Source organism: Bos javanicus, chromosome 6 (genome assembly GCF_032452875.1).
Source record: "Bos javanicus breed banteng chromosome 6, ARS-OSU_banteng_1.0, whole genome shotgun sequence".
In the NCBI taxonomy this organism is placed as follows: Eukaryota; Metazoa; Chordata; class Mammalia; order Artiodactyla; family Bovidae; genus Bos; species Bos javanicus.
The window spans coordinates 45,116,976-45,138,704 of NC_083873.1; the positions used below are offsets into that span (position 1 = coordinate 45,116,976).

A 21,729-nucleotide genomic window follows, 5' to 3' on the forward strand; every position below is an offset into this window, starting at 1 on the left:
ATAGTAGTCTCTTATGATCCTTTGTATTTCTGTATTGTCTGTTGTGATCTCTCCATTTTCATTTCTAATTTTATTGATTTAATTTTTCTCCCTTTGTTTCTTGATGAGTCTGGCTACTGGTTTGTCAATTTTATTTATCCTCTCAAAGAACCAGCTTTTGGCTTTATTGATTTTTGCTATGGTCTCTTTTGTTTCTTTTGCATTTATTTCTGCCCTAATTTTTAAGATTTCTTTCCTTCTAACCCTGGGGTTCTTCATTTCTTCCTTTTCTAGTTGCTTTAGATGTAGAGTTAGGTTATTTATTTGACTTTTCTCTTGTTTTTTGAGGTATGCCCATATTGCTATGAACCTTCCCCTTAGCACTGCTTTTACAGTGTCCCACAGGTTTTGGGTTGTTGTGTTTTCATTTTCATTCGTTTCTATGCATATTTTGCTTTCTTTTTTGATTTCTTATGTGATTTGTTGGTTATTCAGCAGCATGTTGTTCAGCCTCCATATGTTGGAATTTTTAATAGTTTTTCTGCTGTAATTGAGATCTAATCTTACTGTATTGTGGTCAGAAAAGATGCTTGGAATGATTTCAATTTTTTTGAATTTACCAAGGCTAGATTTATGGCCCAGGATGTGATCTATCCTGAAGAAGGTTCCACGTGCACTTAAGAAAAAGGTGAAATTCATTGTTCTGGGGTGAATGTCCTATAGATATCAATTAGGTCTAACTGGTCTATTGTATCATTTAAAGTTTGTGTTTCCTTGTTAATTTTCTGTTTAGTTGATCTATCCATAGGTGTGAGTGCGGTATTAAAGTCTTCCACGATTATTGTGTTACTGTTAATTTCCCCTTTCATACTTGTTAGCATTTGTCTTACATATTGCGGTGCTCCTATGTTGGGTGCATATATAATTGTTATATCTTCTTCTTGGATTGATCCTTTGATCATTATGTAGTGTCCTTCTTTGTCTCTTTTCACAGCCTTTGTTTTAAGTCTGTTTTATCTGATATGAGTATTGCTACTCCTGCTTTCTTTTGGTCTCTATTTACGTGGAATATCTTTTTCCAGCCCTTCACTTTCAGTCTGTATGTGTCCCTTGTTTCAAGGTGGGTCTCTTGTAGACAACATATATAGGGGTCTTGTTTTTGTATCCATTCAGCCAGTCTTTGTCTTTTGGTTTGGGCATTGAGCCTATTTCAGTTCAGTTCAGTTCAGTCGTTCAGTCGTGTCTGACTCTCTGTGACCCCATGAATTGCAGCACGCCAGGCCTCCCTGTCCATCACAAACTCCCGGAGCTCACTCAAACTCACGTCCATCAAGTTGGTAATGCCATCCAGCCATCTCATCTTCTGTTGTCCCCTTTTCCTCCTGCCCCCAACCCCTCCCAGCATCAGGGTCTTTTCCAATGAGTCAACTCTTTGCATGAGGTGGCCCAAGTACTGGAGTTTCAGCTTTAGCATCATTCCTTCCAAAGAACACCCAGGGCTGATCTCCTTTAGAATGGACTGATTGGATCTCCTTGTAGTCCAAGGGACTCTCAAGAGTCTTCTCCAACACCACAATTCAAAAGCAGCAATTCTTTGGTGCTCAGCCTTCTTCACAGTCCAACTCTGACATCCATACATGACCACTGGAAAAACCATAGCCTTGACTAGATGGACCTTTGTTGGCATTTAAGGTAATTATTGATAAGTATGATCCCGTTGACATTTACTTTATTGTTTTGGGTTCAAGTTTATACACGCTTTTTGTTTCCTGTCTAGAGAAGATCCTTTAGCATTTGTTGGAGAGCTGGTTTGGTAGTGCTGAATTCTCTCAGCTTTTGCTTGTCTATAAAGCTTTTTATTTCTCATTCATATTTGAATGAGATCCTTGCTGGGTACAGTAATCTGGGCTGTAGGTTATTTTCTTTCATCACTTTAAGTATGTCCTGCCATTCCCTCCTGGCCTGAAGAGTTTCTATTGAAAGATCAGTTGTTATCCTTATGGGAATCCCCTTGTGTTTTATTTGTTGTTTTTCCTTTGCTGCTTTTTATATTTGTTCTTTGTGTTTGATCTTCATTAATTTGATTAATATATGTCTTGGGGTGTTTTGCCTTGGGTTTATCCTGTTTGGGACTCTCTGGGTTTCTTGGACTTGGGTGATTATTTCCTTCCTCATTTTAGGGAAGTTTTCAACTATTATCTCCTCAAGTATTTTCTCATGGTCTTTCTTTTTGTCTTCTTCTTCTGGGACTCCTATGATTTGAATGTTGGGGCATTTAACATTGTCCCAGAGGTCTCTGAGATTGTCCTCATTTCTTTTAATTCTTTTTTCTTTTTTCCTCTCTGTTTCCTTTATTTCTACCATTCTATCTTCTACCTCGCTTATCCTGTCTTCTGCCTCCCTTATTCTACTGTTGGTTCCCTCCGGAGTGTTTTTGATCTCATTTATTGCATTATTCATTATATATTGACTCTTTTTTATTTCTTCTAGGTCCTTGTTAAACCTTTCTTGCATCTTCTCAATCCTTGTCTCCAGGCTATTTATCTGTAACTCCATTTTGCTTTCAAGATTTTGGGTCATTTTCACTATCATTATTCGGAATTCTTTATCAGGTAGATTCCCTGTCTCTTCCTCTTTTGTTTGGTTTGGTGGCATTTATCCTGTTCCTTTACCTGCTGGGTATTTCTCTGCCTCTTCATCTTGTTTATATTGCTGTGTTTGGGGTGGCCTTTCTGTATTCTGGCAGTTTTTGGAGTTCTCTTTATTGTGGAGTTTCCTTGCAGTGGGTGGGGTTGGGCGGGTGGCTTGTCAAGGTTTCCTGGTTAGGGAAGCTTGTGTTGGTGTTCTGGTGGGTGGAGCTGGATTTCTCTCTGGAGTGCAATGCAGTGTCCAGTAATGAGTTATGAGATGTCAGTGGGTTTGGAGTGACTTTGGGCAGCCTGTATATCGAAGCTCAGGGCTATGTTCCTGTGTTGCTGAAGAATTTGTGTGGTATGTCTTGCTCTGGAACTTGTTGGCCCTTGGGTGGTGCTTGGTTTCAGTATAGGTATGGAGGCATTTGATGAGCTCCTATCGATTAATGTTCCCTGGAGTCAGGAGTTCTCAGGTGTTCTCAGGATTTGGACTTAAGCCTCCTGCCTCTAGTTTTCAGTCTTATTCTTACAGTAGCCTCAAGACTTCTCCATCTCCTTTCGAAGACAATGGGCTGCTTTTCTGGGTGCCTCATGTCCTTTGCCGGCATTTAGAAGTTGTTTTGTGGAATTTACTCAGCGTTCAGATGTTCTTTTGATGAATTTGTGGGGGAGCAAGTGGTCTCCCTGTCCTATTCCTGCACCATCTTAGGACCACCTCCTAAGACCACCTCTTCATTCTTAAGAATTTTCATGGACTAGATCTGAAAATAGTATATCAATTTTATGAACATGACTAAATACGTGGATTATTTATTGTTTTAAGTAGGTTAAATATGCCCAAGGGCCCTTTTTGCAATATTTTTCTCAGCGTAAGCTTTTAAAAATTAGTAAATAATAGTTCTATGTCTGAATTAAGGCAAGTTTTAAATTAAGGAAAGTTTATAGTTTGAATTTTCATAAGATTTACATGTAATAACATTTATATGCCTTTCAAAGAAAAATGTGAGTATTTAACATCTACCATTTTAAATGATTAATTATTAATTCTGCAAATATTTATTGAGTGCCTCTTATGTTCCAGGAACTATAAAGAGTTGGGTATGTAGCAGTGAAAGAAATACTTGTCTTCTTGGAGCTCACAAAATAGCTAAGTTATATGATAGGTTAGGTGATAAGTGCTAAGCAGAAAAGTAAAGTGGAGGTTAGGAGATATTGGGTAGAGTCTTGGGGGCCAATATTAGAACTTAGATTTTTTTCTTTTGAATAAGATGGAGAATCACTGGGCTGCCCCATGAGTGAAAGTGCTGGGTCCTCACCACTAGACCACCAGGCAATTAACTGACTTGGGTTTTAGAAGGATTCTGTAGCTTCCCTGTTGAATATAGAGAGGAGATCCAATAAGAGACTCTTGTGACAATCTAGGCTAGAGTTGATAGTGATTTGAATCACATGGAAAGAATGGAGATTGTAAGAACTGGTTAGATTCTGGATGTTCATTTAAGGTGGAGCTACACAACCTGCTGATGGATTGGATGTGGGGGGTGAGAGAGTGAGGTCATGGATGATTCCAAAGCTTTTCACAAGAGCACCTAGAAGATTTGGGATTGCCAGTAATACAGGGAATACTGGGAGTGTGGCAGTCGAGAGAAAATGAATTGAGTTTGAGGCAGTAAAGTTTGAGCTGTCTGCTAAACATACAAGTGGAGAAGCTGGGTATAGTAGTCTGGGGTTCAGGGCAGAAGTCCAGGCTTGAGATATTAATCTGGAAGTCATCAGTGCTAATGAGGAAGAAGAGGACCATGAACTGAACCTGGGCTTTCCAAAGTTAAGCTGCTAGGGAGATGAGAATGAGCCCACAAGAGACTGAAAAAGAGGAGCCGATGAAATGGAAGGACAACCTGGAGAAATGGCATCTTGGCAGTCAAGTGAAGTCAAGTCAAGTTTTATGTGTTTGTGGAAATGATCCAATAGCAAGGGAAATACTGATTCGGGAAAAACTGCTGAAGACATGTCCTGAGGTAGGACTTCCCTGGTAGGGGTCAGATGGTAAAGAATCCACCTGCAATGTGGGAGACCTGGCTTCAATCCCTGGGTCAGAAAGATCCCCTGAAGGAGGGCATGGCAACCCACTCCAGTATTCTTGCCCAGAGAATCCTCGTGGACAGAGGAGCCTGGCAGGCTACAGTCCTTGGGGTCACAAAGTCGGGCACAACTGAGCAACTAAGCACACAGTCAGAGAGATAGGACTAGTATACAAAGTGGAAGAGTCAACCTTAGATTTTGGGTTGTTTCTGTACAGTAATAAGCAGAAGGCAGAGAATGTGAAGGGGTAAATATGATGCTGAGGGCGGATGATCATTTTTCCTGCTTGCTTCTGTTTTCTTCTTGAAATAGGAAACTAGATCATCTACTGAGATGAAAGAGTTTGTTGGGAATATGAAGAGAGGAGAGTGTATGAGATAGTTGTCCAGAAGAGTGGGCGAGTCTGTGTATCAGGGAAGTTGTCCTAGTTTGGGATGTTATGATAAAATACCCTAGCCTACGTGGCTTTTGAACAACAGACTTTATTGCTCAGTTCTGGCGGTTGGGAAGTCCAAAGTCAGGGTGTCAGCATGATCAGGTTCTTGGCAAGGGCTCACTTCTTGGCTTGCAGATGGCAGCCTTCTCCCTGGGTCCTCACATGGCCTAACTCTATTGTGGGATCCCCACCCTCATGGCCTCATCTAAGCCTAATTACTTCCCCCTAAGTCCCCCTCCATATATGATCACACTGGGGAATAAGGCCTCGATGTATTTCAGAGGAACACAAGCATTCAGTCTTTAACAGGAATGTAGTATGCTCCCCAGACAACATGAAGAGTCCAGCTGAGGTTTGTGGGGTTTTTTTTTTAAAGGGGAGACACCAGGCGTTGTGTTTGGCAAGTTCAGCTGTCCAGGCAGAGGCATAGTCAGTAGACAGTTGGATGTAACCAGGATTGAGATTTTACAGGTAACTATGATGAGGAGTGGGAAGAAGAGAGTGATTTTAGTGATGATGAACCGTAATTTATGCTAGCCAAGGAGGGACACAAAGCAGGTGAAGACCCTTGAACAGTATTTGGTAGATCAGTGCTTTAAAGGTCCTAGTGGGATGGAAGAATTTTTGGACTCAGGGAGCCAGAGGCAGTGAACTAGGAAAATAGAAGATGACTGAAATGCTAAGTGTGATGTGGTTGTAGGTATTGGTGATGATATATCTGAGGAATGACTGCTAGTGCAGGCTGAGGTTGGATGAAGAACAAAATCACTGGGAGGGAGGAGTTCAAGTTAACACACAGAATTTGTGTGATTTTTTTTCAGCATAGGAAATACTGTTTTCCTTGTGTCTTAACTTGATACTTAAAGTGGGGTTAAAAAAGAAAAAAAAAAAAAAAAGACATCGAAGTACTCCATGGGGGAAAAAAAAAAAAAGTGTTTAGTCACTCAGTCGTGTCCAACTCTTTGTGACCCTATGGACTGTAGCCCTCCAGGCTCCTCTGTCCTGGCCGGAATACTGGAGTGGGTAGCCGTTCTCTTTTCCAGGGGATCTTCCCATCCCAAGGACTGAACCCGGGTCTCCCGCATTGCAGGTGGATTCTTTCCCGTCTGAGCCACCAGGGAAGTCTACATTTTTCTGTGCCTAAATGTCTTAACACTGGTAACCTAATCTAGTATTACAGGTCCATGTTGTGAGCTCATATGTTGTCAGCTATTCTCATAGCTGGTCTTTCTTCTTTTTTGGCATTCTGTAGTAATGTTTTTCTTAATGTAATAATTGTTGATTCTTCAGAAATGAACACATTTTTGGATGATCCAGAATTTGCCGATGTTATATTGAAAGCGGAGCAAGCAATAGAATTTGAAGTTTATCCAGAAAGAATCTCTCAAGGTTCAAGTGGAAGTTACTTTGTGAAGGATCCTAAGAGGGTGAGAATTTCATAGACGTACTATATATAACAGACCTTTTGGAAAACACTAATTTAAATGTGAAGTCATTGTGAGTTTCTGAAGATATTTTCCTAATAAATCTGGTTGCACCCTCTTTTCAGAAATAAAGGTCAGTTTATTTTTAACTAAAGCACTCTCTTGTTTAAAACTAGAGCTGTTTGTACAATTTCCGTTTTATTATTTTAATACTTGGCTTCAAGTATTTATTGAATACTCAACATTCAGCTGTGGATTTGTGGGGTTTATATTCACAAGTCCTTGTTGTTTAGTTGCTAAGTCGTGTCTGACTCTGCGAGTCCATGGACTGCAGCACGCCAGGCTCATCTTTCCTCCACTATCTCCTGGAGTTTGCTCAAATTCATGTCCATTGAGTCGAGTGCTATCTAACCATCTCATCCTCTGCAGTAACTAAGCAGAGTTTTCTTTTACCCTCAGAGTATTTTTTCCAGCATTATTATACCAGAGAAGGATCCTGGGCAGTTTGAAGTTTGAAGGCATTGGAATGTGACAAAATGAAATGAACCAAAGAATAATCCTTCGGCAGAAAAGAGAACCTGATATGGACTTTGTTCAACTCAGTTTAGAATTTTTCAAAAATCTGTATTGTCATTTCTAAAAGCTTTCTGAATGATGCGTAGCCAGCAGTTCTTTTTTCAGGAGGAGAAACAGATTATAATTCTACCCAAATGTTTTTTCAAAGACTGAGGTTAAATTTTTTATAACAGTCTTTTTGAGATTTTTATATATATATATATATGTAGGTAGTGTCAATGTCTCAATCTTTATTCCAAGCTTGATTTCTTGATTTGTTCTTGTTGACTTCTTTATTAGTGACTGAGACTTTACTGCATTATAAAACAATTATATACTTATAATAAGATTTTTTATTTCTTATCTAAGGATAATTCAGCTTCTAAACTTAATATGAATATATTTTATCAGACCAATAATAAAGACAGTTCTAACAGGATATATATGCTTGATGGGGAAAGACTTTTAGACATCCATAAGCAGTTTTTTTAAGAGGAGAGAATTTATTCAAAATTGGTTCATAAAAAAATTGAAAAAAGTAGGAGAATCTGGCAGCATAGATGTCACTATAGCCTATCATTTCCTTTGTATCTTAGAGATGGCTTTTTGTCATTGGATTTATTCATTTAACAAACGCTTGAATGCCTACTATATGCCAGGTACTGTTCTGAGTACTGGTAATACAGCCCTCACAGAGAAAGTCCCTGCCCTTTTAGAATGCACACCTACTGGGAAAGTAGATAATGAATAAGCATAAAATTTGAAATTTAATAGATATTGAATAATAACACTGTTTGACCTAGGTCACTGATTTTCAAACATTTTAAAATCAGCAAAAAAATAAATAAATAATAAAATCAGCAGAACTCTTTTTTAACTAGGGCATCCATTATGTAAAATGGGTGAAACCAGAGGATGGGGTCTCAGAGCCCTCTCCTCTCACCTTCTCTAGGGTTTCTCAGAGCACAGTTTGAAAACCACTATCTCAAAAGATTATTGATTTTAGATTGTTGAATGAGAATGCTTGTAAAACTGTGACTGGAATTAAAACTCTTAATTATTAAGGGTTATGCCCAAATCTGTGGTGGGAAGAGTAGAAAAAGACCAGAATGTATGTTATGGATTATCATCTCCCTATGTTAAAAGTCTAACAAAGTCTTTACTTTCTTCCTATATAGAAAATTATTGGTGTGTTTAAACCCAAATCAGAAGAGCCTTACGGTCACCTGAATCCGAAATGGACCAAATACGTTCACAAGGTCTGCTGCCCTTGCTGCTTTGGCAGGGGCTGCCTGCTTCCTAACCAGGGATACCTTTCCGAAGCTGGTGCCTACCTTGTGGATGAAAAGCTTCATCTGGGCATTGTACCAAAAACAAGGGTAAAGGAGACATTCTTTCTATCATGTACTTCTGGGATCAGATCAGATCAGATCAGATCAGTCGCTCAGTCGTGTCCGACTCTTTGCGACCCCATGAATCGCAGCATGCCAGGCCTCCCTGTCCATCACCAACTCCTGGAGTTCACTGAGACTCACGTCCATCAAGTCAGTGATGCCATCCAGCCATCTCATCCTCTGTCGTCCCCTTCTCCTCTTGCCCCCAATCCCTCCCAGCATCAGAGTCTTTTCCAATGAGTCAACTCTTCGCATGAGGTGGCCAAAGTACTGGAGTTTCAGCTTTAGCATCATTCCTTCCAAAGAAATCCCAGGGCTGATCTCCTTCAGAATGGACTGGTTGGATCTCCTTGCAGTCCAAGGGACTCTCAAGAGTCTTCTCCAACACCACAGTTCAAAAGCATCAATTCTTCGGCGCTCAGCCTTCTTCACAGTCCAACTCTCACATCCATACATGACCACAGGAAAAACCATAGCCTTGACTAGACAAACCTTTGTTGGCAAAGTAATGTTCTGCTTTTGAATATGCTATCTAGGTTGGTCATAACTTTCCTTCCAAGGAGTAAGCGTCTTTTAATTTCATGGCTGCAGTCACCATCTGTAGTGACTTATAGTATACAGAATCTAAAATTGTGGTTGGTAATCCAGAGTCACATATGACTAGTAAATTGATTCTGGTGTCAGTCAGTTGGTTCAGTCACTCAGTCGTGTCTGACTGTTTGTGACCCCATGGACTCCAGCATGCCAGGCCTCCCTGTGCATCACCGACTCCTGGAGCTTGCTCAAACTCATGTCCATCGAGTCAGTGATGCCATCCAACCATCTATCCTCTGTTGTCGCCTTCTTCTACTGCCTTCAATCTTTCCCAGCATCAGGATCTTTTCCAATGAGTGTAGACGCACAGAATATCCAAGGGAATATCTCTTTCTCACGTAAGCTGAGATGATGCTGACAAAAAGAAGAGAAAGAACCAGCATTTAGAAAGCTGAAAAAAATCAGTGATCTAGAAATTCTGTTGAAGGTAGAGATAACTAACATACTCAGAAGATTCCTGTCTTTGTCTCTTTGGCCTTTATACATTTTTACTTAAATTTCTCTAAATCTTCCTTCCTAATTCTACATACTTCTTTCTTCCACTGGCCAATTTTAGGCTGCCTCTCTCAGAAAGAAATACATATGTGCCATTTGCAAAGTCTCTTAGCTTTTCTGTTTTAGATTCTCAGGGGCATTTAGTATAGCATTAAACTTCACTGATTTGTAGCATTAGTGTGAGTTCCATGGTGTATGTGAATAGACATACTACAATGCAAATTCTAATAGCCATTTCTCTAAACTGTACATTTCTAGGTGGTTTGGCTTGTCAGTGAGACGTTTAACTACAGTGCAATTGACCGTGCAAAATCTAGAGGCAAAAAGTATGCTTTAGAAAAAGTGCCAAAAGTAGGTAGAAAATTTCATCGGATAGGACTTCCTCCTAAGGTAAGTTACTGTGATGAGCTTTGGGAAGGGTGGGGGTGCAACGGAGGGCGGGCAATTCATCATATATTGGGCTTCCCAGATGGCACAGTAAAGAATCTGCCTGCCAGTGCAGGAAGTCCAAGAGACACGGGTTCAATCCTTGGGTCAGGAAGATCCCCTGGAGAAGGAAATGGCAACCCACTCCAGTATTCTTGCCTGGAGAATCCCATGGACAGAGGAGCCTGGCAGACTACAGTCCATGGGGTCACAAAGAGTCAGACACAGCGAAGCACACACAAACTTCAACAAACTTCATCACATATCACCAGAGCTCTGTAGGCTCTGTGCTGTCGGCTGTGGATATATTAGTAAAAACGGTTTTCTCATCTTCAAGGGCTTGTAGTAACAAGCAGTCTCAACACAATATAATAAAGCTGTTAATGATGATTAAGTGCAGAGAGCTTAGAGTGAGTAGAGGAGGGATATTTAATCCAGTTTGGAGAGCTGGAGAATTTCCAAGAGGAGATTGCACCTAAGGCTTTATAAAGTTGCAGCTGAAAGTATAGGCCTAGAATTAGACCCAGACTGTACTCCAAGCCTCTTCACCAGTTAGCTCTGAGACCTTGGGCGAGTCTCTTAAATTCCAAGCTCCAGTTTCTATAAATCGAGGATGACAGAAACTACTAGGGTTGTGAGAATAAAGTGATAAAGTTTATTTCAGGTACTTGGTATAGTCCTTGGCACATAGTAAATGGTAGTAACCAGGTTTACTCACTACATATTAAATTTTGTTTTTTCCTTATCATAGGTTTTAAATAAACCTAAGGGATGATTAGCAACTAGCTCAGCAAGGGTAGTGAAGGTTATGGGAAGAGCATTCTAAAAAAAGCACTAGACTTTTTATTATTTTTTTTAATATATTTAATCTGCAATTTTTTTGTCTTGTTGTTGCTATGCATTTATTTATATAAAAGAATTAGAGTAAGAACTACATGGTTAACTTGTCTTTATTATTGTACTCCAAGTAAGCAGGAAATTTTGAAAACATTGACAAGGCTTGTTACTCCTTGCATATGCTGAAATAATTTCCCTATTTATGACTACTAACACCTCATTATGAGTGCTTTAGAGAAAACATTTAGGAAATCATTAAAATTTCATGCCGGCAACAAGTCACATAAAGTGGTAAGAGATGTTTATTGTTGGCATCACCATCCAGCTTGTAGGATTTTAATTCCCCAACCGGGGATCGAACCCCCAGCCCCTCAGCGGTGAAAGCATGTAGTCCTAACCACTGGACTGCCAGGGAATTCCTGAGATAGATTTTCTTTGTAGTGATTTGCTTGTATTTATGAAGCCAGCTTCCCTGATGGCTCAGGCAGTAAAGAACCTGCCTGCAAGGCGGGAGGCCTGGGTTCAATCCCTCAGTAGGGAAGATGCCCTGGAGGAGGAGATGGCAACCCACTCCAGTATTCTTGCCTGGAGAATCCCATGGGCAAAGGAGGCCAGCTAGGTTACCATTATCTATGTGTTCTATGCTTTTAAATTTGTATTTCCTTCTTTAAAAAAATTGTTTAATGTTAACAGCTCGTAATTTTAGTGATACGAAACCTTATAATTATGACATATCTTCAAGGAAAGGACTTTTTTAAAAACCACTGTAGAGGTTATGATTAATTATTTAAAATTTATTATAGGATCTTTAAACTGCATAGTCAAATAATTCATTCATTTTAAAAAATAAAGTTATTTTCTCTTGTAAAAAAGAATTTTAATGTATTTTTCCAGTAAGATAAAATTACATTATTATTAAATAGCCAAGAGAGGTACAGGTTTGCTCTTCATAATTGAATTCATTTTAATAAATATTTTTAGAAAATAGCATTCTCGTTGAGAATATTACCTTGGGTACATGTGTGTATTTTATTTTTCAATTATCCTAAAATAGCTTCTATGCTCCTTAAAAGTCTAGGATTGATCATTCTTTATTTGCTATGTATTCTTTATGTGATTATTTTAAATTAATGTATAAGAATAGTTTTCTTGATAAATGTGGCTTATGTAAATTAGTGTTAATTTCAGTTTTTTTATTGTGTTTATATAAAGTATTTTATGACAGTACTGCTGAGAAATTTTAAAAGTAATTCCTTTGTTCTTGTATTTTCTTTTCTAACTATAATTCTTAAAATTATAGATTGGTTCCTTTCAGTTATTTGTTGAAGGTTACAAGGAGGCTGAATATTGGCTTAGGAAATTTGAAGCTGACCCTTTGCCTGAGAATATTAGAAAACAGTTTCAGTCACAGTTTGAAAGATTAGTTGTTTTGGATTACATCATCAGAAATACAGGTATTGAAGTTCTCTCATTTGTTTACTCACATCTTCTTAACTTTCAAACTGTATTCAACTCTTGTTTATCCAAGTCAAAGATGTAAAGTTTTGCTGCAGTAGTCTTAAGGCTACTTTTTGAAAAAGGCAAAGTCTTTTTTCTTTGCCTGCCTTGGAAAGCAGAAATGTAGTGCTGACTCTCCCAGGCAGAATTAACCTCATACTGGAGATTCTGACTCAGGGCGGACTCCTGCCCCAGTGATAGTGGTGAGTACCTGTCCCTCAGGTGGAGTTGCTTGGCAGCAATACAAAGCCTGCTGGAAATTGGAGATGTTATCTGCATAATATGAATAATTAAAACTTGATTGTGTAAGTTGTTTTAGATGCTTATTTTGACATTAGATGACTGTTGGTACAGTCTGTAAATACAACAGACTCTTAATTTTTTCTGTGCTGGCAGAGAGCAGTGACGTTGTTGATAACTTGAAGCAGTGATTCCCAAATGTGGTTCCCTGGTCTGTTTTAGGATCAGTGTTATGTGGGCCCAAATGCATCTTCTGGGAACCCATCCCAGTCTACTGAATGTAGATCCAGCAGTTAGTGTTTTAACAGGTCTTATGAGGCTTCCCTGGTAGCTCAGTCAGTGAAGAATCTGCCCGCAGTGCAGGAGACCCAGGTTCAGTCTGAGTCAGGAAGATCCCCTGGAGAAGGAAATGGCAACCCACTCCAGTATTCTTGCCTGGAAGATCCTATGGACAGAGGAGCCTGGCAGGCTACAGTTCATAGGGTCACAGAGAGTTGGACATGGCTGAAGCGACCAAAGTACCACCCACCAGGTAATTCTGATGTACTCTGAAGCTTGAAAACTCTAGTTCAGAATTTTTGCTCATTTATACTAGTTTCTGAAAAAACATTATATACCTTTTTACATTCACCTCTTGAAATCATGCGGTCTTAAATTAATGGTAAAATTAGTGTAGCGTCCAATGGAATATAGTACTCAATCACAAAAAAGAATGAAATATTGCCATTTGCAGCAATGTGGATGGACCTAGAAAATGTTAGAGAAGTAAATCAGTCTGAGAAAGACAAAAATTATACGGTCAATTATATGTGGAATCTAAAGTAATACCAATGAATCTGCACACAAAACAGAACAGACTTGCAGCCGTAGGAAAGAAACTTGCAGTTACCCAAGGGGAGAAGGAAGGAAGGAGGGGCAAATTAGGAGTATGGGATTAACAGGTACAAACTGCTATACGTAAATAAGCAACAAGGAGATGGTATAGCATAGGAAATTATATTCAATATCTTGTAATAACTATAATGGAAAATAATCTGATAAATTGTATATTTACCTGAATCACTTTGCTGTACACCTGAAACTAACACAATGTTGTATTCAATAAATCAACTCTATTCCAGTTTTTTAAAAAATTTGTGTCTAGAGTCCTCTTGTTGTGACATTAGGTAAGAGCCCATCCAGAAATTTGCTTGGAAACGGGGGTAGATAGTTCTTCTCCCTAAGGTGAAGAGAAATTATCCTTTCTAATAATGCTGACTTAAAAGTTCTTGACAGTAATTGTACGTACTTCACAGAGTTTTTGTAAGAATTTGATGAGTTAATACATGTTAAGCACTTAACAATGTCTGGCACAGAGTAAACAATAAATGTTAACTAACATTTATGAGTATTTTTAGTTTGTATGTATTAAATTGAAGCCTTTAATGTGTTAATATGCTACAGATAACAAATGAAGGTCTCAAAATCAAAGAGGTGACAAGATTTTTCTGCTTGATATTAAGCTATGATATCTATAAAAAATGAAGTAATAGATTTTTCATTTGTTTTGAAAGACAGGGGAAATGATAACTGGTTAATCAGATGTGAAAAGCAGACACATGAAGATGAAATTACGGTGAGGGAATTTTAATATATATGCATATATAAACACACTATTAGTGTCTATTAAAAATTCCTTGAAGTTATTCTTCATCACTTCCTCATTTCCTTCACCTTGATCCTTGGTTTTTATCTCCTTTTTCTGTTTTTATCATATTTCTTTCCTTTGCCTGCTTATGTTGCATTTTTTGTTCTGTTTTTGAAATCTCTGCAATTTTATTTTGTATGTTGTATTAACATAGAAGAATAACATCAGCTCAGTACTGATATTCTTTTTACTGGAAAAGGTCAGTTTTCATTCCAGTCCCAAAGAAAGGCAATGCCAAAGAATGATCAAACTACCACACAGTTGCACTCATCTCACACGCTAGTAAAGTAATGCTCAAAATTCCCCAAGCCAGGCCTCAACAGTACATGAACTGTGAACTTCCATATGTTCAAGCTGGATTTAGAAAAGGCAGAGGAAGCAGCGATCAAATTGCCAACATCCACTGAATCATCAAAAAAGCAAGAGAGCTCCAGAAATACATCTACTTCTGCTTTATTGACTATGCCAAAGCCTTTGACTGTGTGGATCACAGCAAACTGTAGAAAATTCTGAAAGAGATGAGAATACCAGACCACCTGACCTGGCTCTTGAGAAATCTGTACGCAGGTCAGGAAGCAACAGATAGAACTGGACATGAAACAACAGACTGGTTCCAAATCGGGAAAGGAGTACGTCAAGGCTACATATTGTCACCCTGCTTATTTAACTTATATGCAGAGTGTATCATGAGAAACACTGGGCTGGAAGAAGCACAAGCTGGAATCAAGATTGCCGGGAGAAATATCAATAACCTCAGATATGCAGATGACACCACCTTTATGGCAGAAAATGAAGAACTAAAGAGCTTCTTGATGAAAGTGAAAAAAGAGAGTGAAAAAGTTGGCTTAAAGCTCAACATGCAGAAAACTAAGATCATGGCATCCGGTCCCATCACTTCATGGCAAATAGATGGGGAAACAAGGGAAACAGTGTCAGACTTTATTTTGGGGGGCTCCAAAATCACTGCAGATAGTGACTGCAGCCATGAAATTAAAAGACACTTGCTCCTTGGAAGATAAGTTATGACCAACCTAAACAGCATATCTAGGTGGTGAGTATATGGTTAATTATATACTGTACATTTTTCATAATAAAGTCAAAGAGAAACATCAGTCTATCCTTGAGGGTCAACTGTATCCTAGATGGCTAGAGAAATTGTAAATGAATGACATTAATATGGGTTACATATTAAATAATATCAAAATATTTACAAAAAAAAAAAAGAGACATTACTTTGCCAATAAAGGTCCATCTAGTCAAGCTATGGTTTTTCCAGTAGTCATATATGGATGTGAGAGTTAGAGTATAAAGAAAGCTGAGCACTGAAGAATTGATGCTTTTGAACTGTGATGTTGGAGAAGACTCTTGAGAGTCCCTTGGAGTGCAAGGAGATCCAACCAGTCCATTCTAAAGGAGATCAGTCCTGGGTGTTCTTTGGAGGAACTGATGCTAAAGCTGAAACTCCAATACTTTGGCCACCTGATTTGCAGAGCTGACTCATTTGAAAAGACCCTGATGCTGGGAAAGATTGAGGGCAGGAGGAGAAGGGGACGACAGAGGATGAGATGGTTGGATGGCATCACCAACTCAGTGGACACGAGTTTGAGTAAACTCCGGGAGTTGGTGATGGACAGGGAGGCCTGGCGTGCTGCATGCAGTCCATGGGATTGCAGAGAGTCAGACACAACTGAATGACTGAACTGAACTGCACTGACTCTGATTATTTAAAGCTGTTACATCACTTTAAAAAGTTTGTAGTTTTCATAGTTCATCAAAGAATTTTGAAATTACATATTCAAAGTACTCAGCAATAAAGAAAGAACACACTTGATACACGCAATAATGTGGATGAATCTCAATACCCTGCTGAGTGAAAGAAGCTAAACAAAAGGGAAGATACTGTCTGATTCCTTTTATATAAAGATCTAGAAAGTGTAAACTAATCCCTAGGGACAGAAAGCAGACGATGCTTGCCTGGGGTGGGATAGAGGGAGGGAGGAGACTACTAAAGGACACAGGGAAACATCTGGGTGGTTTCATATCTTTCAGTGCTTATCAACTTGTACACTTTAATGTGTAAAGTTTATTGTGTGTAAATTATACCTCAATGAAGTTGTAAATAGAAAAAATAGAAATAAAAATAAATGACAGTTATAGCAGAAATGGGTTTAAAAATACATATATAAAAATATACATGCTTATAATAGTTTCTAAATATATTTTATTGGTATATCTAAAGCAACTGGATTTTACTGAAAACCTTATTCTTTTGCTCTGAAGTATTTTGTGCATTCTCATTGAGATAAGATATTTGATATAAACTAACAGAAACAACTCTGGCATGTATCACCTGTACCTTCACTCTAATACTTTTAATTTAAAAATTATCTTTTTCACCTTTTTAAAATCTAGACCACTTAATAATGACAATGTCTATTTTTAGATAATAAGAAGTACTCTTCAACATGAAAACTTTCTTGCTTCTGAGGCTTGCATTTCCATTACAGGAGAATGAAGAAGTTAGAAATGGCCTACATTCTGTAATCAAGAGTATCTTGAGGTTCCTTCTACTGGACCTTATTACATTTAGCCATGGTTGTTGGAGAGTTTTATTTAGAAACATTTTGTATTTGAACTAATTATTTCTATGAGACCCTAGGAAAGACTTTATTTTAGTAAGGTAAATCATTATCTTAAACATACCAGTATTTTGCAAATGCCATACATTTACGCCCTGGTGGCTCAGTCAGGAAGGAATCAGCCTGCCAATGCCGGAGACCCAGGTTTGATCCCTGGGTAGGGAAGATCCCCTAGGGAAGGAAATGGCAACCCACTCCTGTATTCTTGTCTGGAGAATCCCATGGACAAAGGAACCTGGCAGGTTACAGTCCATGGGGGTCACAGAGTCAGACACAACTGAGAAACTAACACGCACACATCCATTTAAGCAACACATCTAACAGTAAATTATCCAGAACTACACATTTTATTTATTTTTCTCCCCAACTTTATTGAGGTATTATTGACATGCATGCAGTTTTAAGGTGTATAATATGATGATTTGATATAAGTATATATTGTGAAATGACCATCACAGTATGGTTAGCTAACACCTCCGTCCCATCACATAATTAACATTTTTTGGTATACATGGTCATAACATTTATTTTCAAAAAAATTTTTAATTGGAGGGATGTTGCTTTACAATGTTGTGTTGGTTTCTGCAATGCAACAACGCAAATCAATCATAATTATATGTCTATCCTCTCCCTCTTGAGCCTCGCTCCCCTCCCCTGCATCTCACCTCTAGGTCATTACAGAGCACCAGGCTGGACTTCCTGTGTTATATAGCAACTTTCCTCTAGTTTTCTATTTTACACATAATAGTGTATACATGTCAGTGCTACCTTCTCAGTTCATCCCGCCCTTTCCTTACCCAGCTGTGTCCATAAGTCCTTTCTCTACATCTGCATCTCCATTCCTCACTGCAAATGGGTTCATCAGTACCATTTTTCTAGATTTCATATATATGCGTTAATATATTTGTTTTTCTCTTTCTGACTTACCTCACTCTATACAAAACTACCATATAACCCAGCTGTCCCACTACTGGGCATATACCCTGAGAAAAACCACAATTCTAAAAGACACATGTTCCCCAGGGTTCATTGCAGCACTGTTTAACAATAGCCAGGACATGGAAGCAACCTAGATGTCCATAAACAGGTGAGCCAATAAAGAAGATGTGGTGTGTGTAATACAATGGAATATTACTTGGCATAAAAAGGAACGGATTTGAGTCAGTTGCAGTGAGGTGGATGAACCTAGAGCCTGTTATACAGAACTACACATTCTGAAGTCTTAATAATGTCAAGCCTACTTCCCCAAAGATGAAAAGAATGAAACTATTACTGTATAACTTTGTAATAGCAAATTTAAAAAGTAGTGATTATGAAGTTTTTACTGGTTCTTAAGACCCTGTCTTCCCTTCAATGGTAAATTGGTACTTTTTGGTAACTTTATTTTTATAGACTCTTCAGATAAAATGTCTTTAAAGCTCAATAATTATTATACATTTTTCTTTTGGAAATATGCATGTAAATTGTTGTATCAATTATTTTCTCCCTTTTAGGATACAAAATGGACTGATGATAAAGAAACACTTATTAAAATAGCTGCAATTGATAACGGTCTAGCTTTTCCTTTTAAACATCCTGATGAGTGGAGAGCATGTGAGTATTTAGAAATTTTTATAGAATCTCTGCTGCTGCTAAGCTGCTAAGTCACTTCAGTCGTGTCCGACTCTGTGTGACCCCTTTTTCAGAATAGGATGGGAATGAAATTTATGCATATCAAAATAGCAGAGGAAAAGCTGGGTCTATTACAGTCATTCGGGCTCAGTTCTAGGCACTTGGGATGCAAAGATGTGTAACACACTCTGTGAGCCTTGCCATGGTTCATTCCTTATTTTTGAGTGACTATGTCTGATTTTGATTTCTTGGCTTGTGTTAGCCTTGTAAAATAAATTTGATAGCTTTCCAAATTTGAAATTTGTTAGTCATTCTTTGCTAACTTGATCTATGGCCAATTTAAAGGATTATTTTTGAGAAGAATGTGGTTGAGCACCAAGTCTGTCTTCTAATGAAAACTTGGTAGTCAAATCATATTCTTGACCCATTTTTTAACCGCTTAATCTGCTAATTTTTGAGAGACAGAGTTCACTGTGATTGCGATTTTGTCAATTTCTTTTTGTATTTCTATGCACTTTTTGCTTTGTATTTCACACTCAGAGTCCCAGTGTTTTATCTTGCTGGGGTGACTTGTTCTTTTTGTTAGTGTAAAATATATCCCTCTTTATCCCTCATAGTGTTTTTCGCATTTCTTATTTCGTCTGTTGTAATATTGCTATGCCTCATTTCTTTTTACTAGTATTTACCTGTATTATTCTATACTTTTATTTTCAAGTTCCATCATTTTGTTTTAAGTACATGACATAGAAATAGCTCCTAGCTGAAGATTTTTTGCCTAATCTGAGATCCTTTTAATAGCTACACTTAACTCTGTAATTTGTCTCAATAAACTCCTGATGTGTTTGAACTTTTCCTACCATCTTTTTTTTTCCTATTTACCATGAATTTCAGTTTTTTTCTTTTTTTCCTTTCCTATCTTTGGTTGAACTGACTTAAGATGTCTTTGTTCTTTTTTTTTTTTTTACCTCTAATGGTTTGGAATCTATATATAAATTGCCTTTTAATGGTGTCAAGTTTAAGATGCCTGCAATACACCTGGAAAATTTTACCAAACACAAACACCAAAAAATAAGGATCTAGAACTTGAAAGAGTAATTGGTATTGAGGATGTAATTTTTTTAAACTGTTACTTTGGTAAGTGGAAGCCATGGCGGTGTTGCTATCACCTGGGAAAACCATAGTGAACAAATGCCATCACTAGGGCAATGTGAGATACATAGATACTCAATAAACATTTCATGAATGTTTGGTGGGGCTCCTCTGGTAGCTCAGCTGGTAAAGAATCTGCCTGCAATGCAGGAGACTCCAGTTTGATTCCTGGGTCAGGAAGATCTCCTGGAGAAGGGATAGGCTTCCCACTCCAGTATTCTTGGGCTTCCCTGGTAGCTCAGTCAGTAAAGAATCTGTCTGCAATGCGGGAGATCTGGATTCGTCCCTAGGTTGGAATACTGGTATTGAGGATGTCATTTTTAAACTGTCACCTTGGTAAGTGGAAGCCATGGTGGTGTTGCACCTGGGAAAATCATGGTGAACAAATGCCATCACTGGGGCAATGTGAGATATGTAGGTACTCAATAGACATTTCATGAATGTTTAGTAAGTGAAGGAGAGAAAAGACGAAGTGTAGAGTCTGGCAATGGTGGTGTTGAAACCAGGAAAAAAAGCCAGCAAAAGAGAAATGGCTTAAAAGACAAAAGGTAAAGTTTGAGACAGTGGTAGCACCAAAAACCACATAGGGGAGCATTTCACAGAGGGAGATAATAGAGAACAGTGCTGCTTGCTGCAAAGACACTCGAAGTAGCATGAGGACTGCACACGGACTTTTGGAAAGAGCCTTAGGAGATGACTGGTGGCCTTAGGGGAGAGTGTGAACGGTGATAAAAGAAGTTGAGGGGCAGGGATTGGAATTAGAGACAGGCAGAGAATCAGAGCTTTTCTTTTACATAATTGGTCAGGGGAAGGCTTTCTTTGGAATGGACTGTACTTTCCATAGTATTCAAAGAGATAGATAAAGGAGAATTCAGAAGAAATGACTCTAAAGGCAAAGTTTTTTTCCTCGGGGCTTTCTGAGTGGAAAGAGCTAGAGATTCTCCTTGAATGAACTGTAGTTCTGTACGGGATCATACTGTCATAAACCTTACCTTTTCTTGTAAGAATCTGAATATGCACCCTTTATCTAGATTATCTCACTACTTTATGAATCTTTCTAGTCCTGGCACTGTGTATATTTAATGGTCTTCTTGGGTGAGAACTAGAGTTAGCCCCAAATCATGAATCTTTGCTCTCTCAAAGTGGCTTACCTAATGACCTGAAAGTGAAAGTTGCTCAGTTGTGTCCGACTCTTTGCCACCCCATGGACTATACAGTCCATGGAATTCTCCAGGCCAGAAGAATACTAGAGTGGGTGTAGCCTTTCCCTCTTCCAGGAGATCTTCCCAACCCAGGAGTCAAACCCAGGTCTCCCTCATTGCAGGCAGATTCTTTACCAGCTGAGCCACAAGGGAAGCCCAAGAATACTGGAGTGGGTAGCCTATCCCTTCTCCAGCAGATCTTCCCAACCCAGGAATCGAATTGGGGTCTCCTGCATTGCAGGCGGATTCTTTACCAACTGAGCTATCAGGGAAGCCCACCTATTGACCTACGAGTGATTTAAAATTTTAAGCACAGACACATATACACACACCAATGAGTCATCAGTTCCTGACCATTTGTGGCTGAAACTGCAGGGAGACCTCAGCCATGATATCTGGGGTTGTGAACAAATTATAGGTACCGCTCAATTTCCAAACACAGCAGCCAGACATTCAGATATGATATAGGGCTGTTGGAGATATACTCATTATCAAAACTTACTATTTTCCTGTTTAAAACTCAGAAACCTAACCAGCTCAGGTAAATACCTTACTGTGCTTTACCATCTGAAAGTGAAAGTGTTAGTTGCTCAGTCCTGTCCAGCTTTTTGCGACTGCATGGACTGGAGCCTGCCAGACTCCTCTGTCCATGGAATTCTCCAGGCAAGAATACTGGAGTAGGTTGCCATTCTCTTCTCCAGGGGGTCTTTTTGACCCAGGGATCAAATCTGGGTCTCCCGCATTGCAGGCAGATTCTTTACCTTCTGAGCCACCAAGGAAACCATCTGAATTAACCATCTAAACTTAGAAATTTGAATAACTTAAATGGCAAAGAATAAGTGATCCAAT

General features: G+C 38.7%; 1 protein-coding gene across 3 annotated transcripts in view; it reads left to right on the top strand.

The window, feature by feature from the left end:
• The window catches only part of PI4K2B (phosphatidylinositol 4-kinase type 2 beta), a 103,002-nt gene that overhangs the window by 76,218 nt on the left and 5,055 nt on the right, over positions 1 to 21,729 (top strand). For all 3 annotated transcript variants that reach the window (XM_061419828.1, XM_061419826.1, XM_061419827.1), the window contains exons 2-7: positions 6,421 to 6,557; positions 8,288 to 8,488; positions 9,851 to 9,982; positions 12,156 to 12,309; positions 14,146 to 14,207; positions 18,412 to 18,511. In XM_061419828.1, coding sequence (XP_061275812.1) covers positions 6,421 to 6,557; positions 8,288 to 8,488; positions 9,851 to 9,982; positions 12,156 to 12,309; positions 14,146 to 14,207; positions 18,412 to 18,511 — 786 coding nt within the window. The remainder of the gene's footprint in view (positions 1 to 6,420; positions 6,558 to 8,287; positions 8,489 to 9,850; positions 9,983 to 12,155; positions 12,310 to 14,145; positions 14,208 to 18,411; positions 18,512 to 21,729) is intronic.